Source organism: Plasmodium reichenowi, chromosome 9, assembly GCF_001601855.1.
Source record: "Plasmodium reichenowi strain SY57 chromosome 9, whole genome shotgun sequence".
Taxonomy (NCBI): Eukaryota; Apicomplexa; class Aconoidasida; order Haemosporida; family Plasmodiidae; genus Plasmodium; species Plasmodium reichenowi.
The window spans coordinates 1,404,003-1,412,118 of NC_033654.1; the positions used below are offsets into that span (position 1 = coordinate 1,404,003).

General features: G+C 15.9%; 2 protein-coding genes across 2 annotated transcripts; one reads left to right on the forward strand and one right to left on the reverse strand.

The window, feature by feature from the left end:
- Window positions 1-1,350: 1,350 nt before the first annotated feature.
- PRSY57_0935200 (putative exported protein) lies at window positions 1,351-2,243 on the reverse strand (the record flags this gene model as incomplete). Its single annotated transcript, XM_012907587.2, has 2 exons — window positions 1,351-2,073; window positions 2,175-2,243. The coding sequence occupies 2 exons, from the start codon at window positions 2,241-2,243 to the stop codon at window positions 1,351-1,353; spliced, it is 792 nt and encodes a 263-aa protein (XP_012763041.2).
- A 2,485-nt stretch (window positions 2,244-4,728) lies between these two features.
- On the forward strand, window positions 4,729-5,802 carry PRSY57_0935300 (lysophospholipase, putative; the record flags this gene model as incomplete). Its single annotated transcript, XM_012907588.2, has 1 exon — window positions 4,729-5,802. The coding sequence occupies one exon, from the start codon at window positions 4,729-4,731 to the stop codon at window positions 5,800-5,802; it is 1,074 nt and encodes a 357-aa protein (XP_012763042.2).
- Between the last annotated feature and the right edge of the window lie 2,314 nt (window positions 5,803-8,116).

Sequence of the window (8,116 nt, forward strand, 5' to 3'; positions counted from 1 at the left end):
AAACATATAATATATCATGTATATAATTTTTAAATGTATTTATTTATAATTAGTTGTATTATGGTTAGAAAGGTATTGAATATATTATGAAGATATGCATGGAATTATTTAAAAGAAAGGTTGCCAATATTTATAATTATTTGATTGAAAGTTTAAGTATGTCTTATTATGTTCAAATTTGTAAAGAAGAAAAAAAAAAATAATAAAATATATATTTATATATATATATATATATATATGTGTATGTGTATTTGTTTAATTTTTTGTAGTTCTTATTATTAAAATAAGATATCCTTTAAATTATATGTGTGTATTCTTTATAGTTATTTTAAGTAAATATTTTTTATAAACTGTTTTCTTAAAATATTACATGTATTTTTGTGATCATTTAACAAATCATGTTCATTCGTTTGTTATTTATTTATTATTATTATTTTTTTTTTATGGGTATTTATCATTATATATTTGGCTATCATTTTCATTTGAAAAAAATTTCAAAAATGTAAGAAAAAAAAAAAAAAAATAAAAAAAAAAATAATAATATATATATATATATATATATATATTTTAAAAAATAATTGTAATGTTGTTAAAATATTATATTTAAACTGAGTTTTTTTGTTTTTAATTTTGTTTTATATGTAAATTATTATATTTTTACTGGTTCTTTGTTCATGTTTTAATCTTTATAAAAAATAAAATATATATATATTTAATGAATACATGATATTTGTTATCAAAATATGATAAATGTTCATTTAGTGTTTTGAGGGAATACAAAAGTATATAACATATTCATTTTCAAATTTATATATGTTAAGTATTTGTTATATTAATGTAGAAAACAGTGTATTTTCCCTTTTTTGTTCTATATAAAATGTTATTATATATGTTTATAGAATTTTTCCCCATAAGTATTAAAAGTAAGAATAAACATATTAATATATATATATATATATATATATATATATATTAAATTGGTTTTTCTGTAATTTGATTTATGTAAAAAGAAAATAGAAAAGAAAGGAGAATAATATGATATATAAAATATAGATATATAATTTGTAAAATTTTCGTGAACAAAATAATATTGAAAAAGGTTAAATAAATTATTGTAATTATGTAAACCATAAATATATGATTAAAAGGAATACAACAATATATTATATATACATTTAAATGAATTTTTATATTGTAGTATTATGAATGTTAAATTACTTTTAATCATATAAAAATTGCTCAATGTATATAAAAGTAAAAATTAAAAAAAAAAAAAAAAAAAATTATATATATATATATATATTATATATTATATATTTGTGTATCTCTTTTTTAATTTTTTTTTTTGATTTAATATTTATAATTATCTTCTAATTCATATTCGTCAATTGAAACCATTTCGTATAATAATAACCCTGCAATCATTAAAGAGGCTATTCCTATTATTCCAAATACAGTGGGAAAAACAATTGAGGTAATTATAGAAAAAGTTATCGCAGATATACAACATAGTTTAAGGGATATGGATAAGCAACCAATAGATAACATAGTAAAAATTATTGTATATATACTATTTTGAAATATATCAAAATCGGACATTCCTTTTTTTTTCTCTTTTTTTATTTCTTTATATATTTTTTTCTTTTCTTTTTTAAATATTTTATAGAATAACATTTTTATATAATCCATGAATTTCTTTTTTTTTTTGCTTTGTATTAAATATTTTGAAGCTTTTTCATCAAAAATTTTCTTTATTTTCCTTTTTATATTCTCTGTATCTTTTTTTGAATCAAAATTTTTTTTATAATATATATATTTTTCATTTGAATTTCCATCATAATATAAATATTCATCCCAGTCATATTTTTGAAGGTCCTTATTTATTAAATTGTACAAGAGAGGAGCTTTCTCATGCTCTTTATATTTTTTACAGTTTTTTTTTAAATCATCATATTCCTTTACTTTAGTATATTTGAGATGTTTTAAATTAATTTCTGACAATAGTCTTTTTGATTTTATTTCTGTTGTGATATATCTTTTATATATTAGGTCTTCTATTTTTGTGAACGTATTCTGAAAAGGAAAATATTATATATATATATATATATATATATATATGTATATATGTTGAATTAACTAATGAGTGAATAAATATTTGATATATATTATAATACCTTATATGATAAGAATAATATAAGAAACATAACTATGAAAATGTATATTTTATTTTGTAGTAATAACATTTTAATATTAAGATGTCTTTTACGTTTATTTTGTAAATGATGGAATGGTTTAAAAATAATATTAAAAGGATATAAATCTGAAAAATATTATTAGGAAGCACATACATTTATAATAATGTATAATACACTACTATTGTGAATAAAATTTTGTCAATTTACATTTCATTAATATTTGACGATAAGGATATTAAAATATAGTAAATTCAGTACAAATGGTTGATATAGATTTATGGATATTAAAATATGAAACAAAATTTTATTTTATTTTATTTTATTTTTTTCTTATATAACATGAAAATAAATATTAATTAAAAATACATAAGGCAATATAATAATATTTTATTTATTTTTTCTTTAATATAAATATATTTATTTTTTATTTAATGTGGATTAGTAAAATTTAACAAATGGAAATTATATAAAATATAGAGAAGGAAACAAATTTAATTATAATGAAACTATCCTTATAACCATGCAAATAAAAAAGATATACACATATATATATATATGTATAATATTAATACCTATATTAATTTCCCATAATATATAATATTAATTTAATAATATTTATGAACAACATAATTAATGTTTTTATCCAATAAAAATACGTATTTACTTATGTACACCTTTTTTTTTTTTTTTTTTTTTTGGTGTACTTTTTTTAGAACGCAATGAATAGATAAAAAAAATTAAAAGAGAAATGGGTTATTATTTTGGATAATTTAAAAAATAAAAAAGAAACATATGTTTTTATTTATATCATTATAATTTTTAATATGTTATGTTTTGTACAAGGTATTTTTTCTATTATCTATTTAACTATATTTTTTATTTTTTTGATTTGTTCTACCAAAAAATAAATAAATAAATAAATATATATATATATATATATATATATATATATATATATACATGTGTATCAGATATTATTATTTTACTTTTTTTTTTTTTTTTTTTTAATCTTAAAAAAATAAATATGAATAAGTGGCATAAGAAACTTATGCCAGATTTGTTTTATTTTGTTAAAAAGACGAATAAAACAACAAACATAATTTACAATACATATTAATATATATATATATAATTATAGGAAAAATATAATATATATTTAGTTCTATGATATTTATATAAACTTAACAATGATTGAACAAAAAAATATTTCACTTGTATTTTTTCCATATTTTTTTATATTGTTTATTTATTTATTTATTCTAAGTTAAATATTTAAAAAAGAACGTTCCAAATTTTTAATACATTGAATGATTTTATATAAAAAAATGTATGTAAATTTATATTACACTTATTTTAATGATAAGAATAAAAAGAAAAAAAGAAAAGGTAAAATTTTTTATATTTTCGGATTCCATTTCTTCTATATTTATATCTTAAATATGATTACTAAATTTTAAAGCTATATATATATATATATATTGCGTGTAATAGTACTATTAATATTTAAATATATATATATATATATATATATATATATGTATAATATATTTTTTAATAATATTACGAGTTATATGAATTATAATGTGATACATCTTTTATATATTTGTAAGGTAAGAAGTGTGCTTTTATATTATTTTTATATTAAGGAAATTGTGTATTTTCAAATGTAATTATAAGTTTATTTAAAAAATAAAAAAAACTACTTTTTCTTTTATAATATTATAAATATATATATATATATATATATATATATATATATTTATAAATTCCATATATCATCTTAAGGATAAATAAATGTACATTAAGATAACATAAAATACAAAATAAAAGGACAGACAAATATACATGCCGTTAAATTATGTACTTATTATTTTAATATGCAATCAAAATTTATAATGTTAAAATAATTTATACTATACATATATATATATATATATATATATAATATTAAAAGAATATAGTAACTTTATTATTTATGCTTTTTTTTTTTTTTTTTTTTAAAATGAAATGTAGGACAAAAAAAAAAAAAAAAATTATTCTATACATTTTTATTATAATATATTAAATTGAGATATAATAATTATATTCTCAGCTTATATACGATAAAAAAATATTATGTATTTTTTTTTTTATGAAAAAAAATTTTAATTTTCAAAAATATTTTTTATTTTTGCATGAGAAATGAATTATTTATAAACCAAAATGTATAATATATATATATATATATATATAATGATTAATCATAAAAATATATAATAATTATTTATTTTTAATATATATATTCTATATAATATATATTTAAATGAACATTAATAAATTTAAAACAAATAAATTAGTCACAACTTGGGTATATATATATATAATATATATTTTTTTTTTTATAATATTAATATATTAAAAAAATATATGAACAGATTATTTGTATAAAACTTTATATTTTAATATTGAATGAATACATAATATATATATATATATATATATATATATATATATATATATATGTATATATAGTTTTATGCATAAAACATAAAAAATGTCAACAGGAGATATAATCCCTGAAGAAAGAAGTATACCTATTTGTCGTGTGGATTCATTTTATAATAAGGATGGTTTATCAATAAAAAATTATTCGTGGACAGTTAAGAAAGCTATTGGCTTAATAATATTAATTCATGGTTTAACAACACATATGAGACTTGCGTTTTTAAAGCATAATGTAAATATAGTAAATAATAATCATGCTGAATTAATAGATGCTGATAATTATTATTTATATGAAGGCAGCTGGATAGAAGAATTTAATAAAAATGGTTATTCTGTATATGGAATTGATTTACAGGGTCATGGTGAATCTGATGGATATGATAATTTAAGACTTCATGTTAATAATTTTGATGATTATGCAGGTGATGTAATTGAATATATTAGAAGGGTTAATTCTTTAATTACTTCTGAAGAAAATGTATTAGATGAAAATACATCGGATTATGATAAAAAGGAAAAAAATAGAAAAAAGCTTCCAATATATATATTAGGTTCATCAATGGGTGGAAATGTTGTTTTAAGAGCATTGGAAATATTAGGAGAATCAAATGAAGATATATCTAATTTAAATATTAAAGGATGTATATCCTTATCTGGAATGGTCTCAATTACAAAAGTCGGATCTATTAAATCATTAAAATATCGATTATATTATTTACCTGGAATAAACTTTTTATCATCCATATGTTCCACTTGTAGAACAAGTAAAGGAAAGGTTTCATTTGAAAAATATCCTTATATTGAAGATATCCTTTCATATGATAAATATCGATACAAAGGTCATATCACAAACAAACTTGCTTATGGAATTGTAAAATGTATAGATACTTTAGATAAAAATATAAGGTCCTATCCCTCAAATATCCCTGTTTTATTTATTCATTCAAAAAATGATACGATATGTGATTATCAAGATGTTGAATCTTTTTTTAAAGGACTGCATAATGTTAATAAAGAGCTATACGCATTAGAAGATATGGATCACGATCTTATAGCAGAACCAGGAAATGAAAGTGTTTTAAAAAAAATTATTCAATGGATGGATAATATAAATCAAAAGTGAAAAAAAAAAAAAATATATATATATATATATATATATATATATATATATACGAAATACATGTAATTAAAAATACATTTGGTATTTATTATTTATATGTTAATTATTTAAACAAATTTTTATATAATAATATATTTGATGAAGTAATGTTATCATGTGTTAATGAAATATTTTAATATATAATAATAATTATATATATACAATGTTATTATTTCATTTTTTATATATAGTTTCAGTTTTATTGTTATTAATTTTTTATTTTTACAAAAACATAATATATTTTTCGGTATAAGCATTAAAAAAAATAATAAAATAAAATAAATAAATAAATAAATAAGTGTTAATGAAAAAGAAAATATATTTTTTAAATGTATCATCACATTTTAATAAGAAAAAATTCAACGAATTCATAGATTTTATTTCGAGGTTTTTGTTACTTTGTGTATTATATGTGAAGAAAGCTCTTCGCGAAAAAAAAAAAAAAAAAAAAATTCCTGTATATATTTGCTTTTCTTCTTTTTTTTTAAAAAATTTGAGAAATATAAAAATAATATTCATTAAAATATATAATAAATGGAGTATTAGAAGTATCTATATATCTATATATATATATATATATATATATATATATATATAATTTTTTTTTTTTTTTTTTCTTTTTTTTTCCTTTTAAATGTGTAATATAAAATGTGAAAAAAAAAATTGAATATATATTCTTATATATTTAAGTAAAATATTAATACATGAAAACTTTTTTATCACACATACACATATATATATATATATATATATGATATTATTTATTTTATATGCTAATTTAAAAAAATAATAAGAATAAGAAAAACTATATTTACATACCTTGTATATTGTTGTAGAATATTATTATTATGCTATATATATAATTTTTTTTAATTATTCAATTATTGATTATATATTTTTTCTATAAACTGCTTTAATATATTTTTAATCTATATAGTATTAAAAATTATATTTTTTTAAAATAAGGAATATATTATATATTTTTATTTTAAATCGGAATATAATTAAATTATAATATGTATCATTAATTAATAATTTTCAAAAAAAGTTGAGGGAAAAAAAAATAAATGAAAGAATCAAAAGAGAATACATTTATTATATATGAATTCAAAATGAACTGATATATATATATATATATATAATTTTTTCTTTTTAATATTAAATATTACACAAATCTAGGGTTTTCTTATTTTATATTACATTCCACAAAAATTTTTTTTATTGGAAAATAATATTAATAACATTGAGGATTTCTCTTACACACTTTATTCTAATGCGCTATTTTTTTTATTAGTTTCTTTCTCATAAAAGTAATTTCTTTTCATATTAAACAGGTTAGTTAAATAACATAAAATAAAATAAATTAATCAAGTAATATTTAAAAAAAAAAAAAAAAAATTTTTTTTTTTGAAAAGAATAAAAGAAATATATATATTAAGAAGGAAAATTTTTTATAATTTAAGATCACAATCGTTTTTTTTTTTTTTTTTTCCTAATAGTATATCATCTAACCATAAAAATTTATTAAATTTTGGAAGCAGTATTATCTATCTGAGTTAAAAAATAAAGAAATAATGCCTTTATCTATATATATTATTTGGTAAGAACATATGGCTACTTTATTAAATTTTTTTATGTTTTATTATTATATATAATATATGTTGAAAAATTCTGTTATATGTTACATTTTTCTAACAAATAATCAATGGAATGTTATTATTGTATTAAATATAATTATAATCCAAATTTATATTTGAAACAAAAAAAATTTATATATACTTAACAAATGATAAATATATCATGGTATGAATCATTTGAATATTTGTTAATTAAAATAATTATAAATTTTTGCTTCAAACTTTTTATATAAACCTTTTTTTTTTCTTTTTTTTTTTTTCATTCTTGATAATATATATGGAGAAATTAAAAAAATGTTTAAGAATAAATTTATAATATTAATCTGTAGTTATAAAACTATTTAATAAGATATGGGAAATATGACATGTATAAATATTATAAATTTAATGTGTACTTGTTTATAATATTTAAATTAAAAAATTTGCACATGTATATAATATGTTTTTCTCATATATTCTATTATTCAATATTAAGATATTTATCATTTTGAAAAAAGAGGGGAAAAAAAAAAAAATTAATAATAAATAAATAAATAAATAAATAAATAAATAAAAATAAATGAACAAATAAATAAACAAATAAATAAATATCAGTACATATTTCTTTAAATATTTAAAAATGATATTACTTGAACATATAT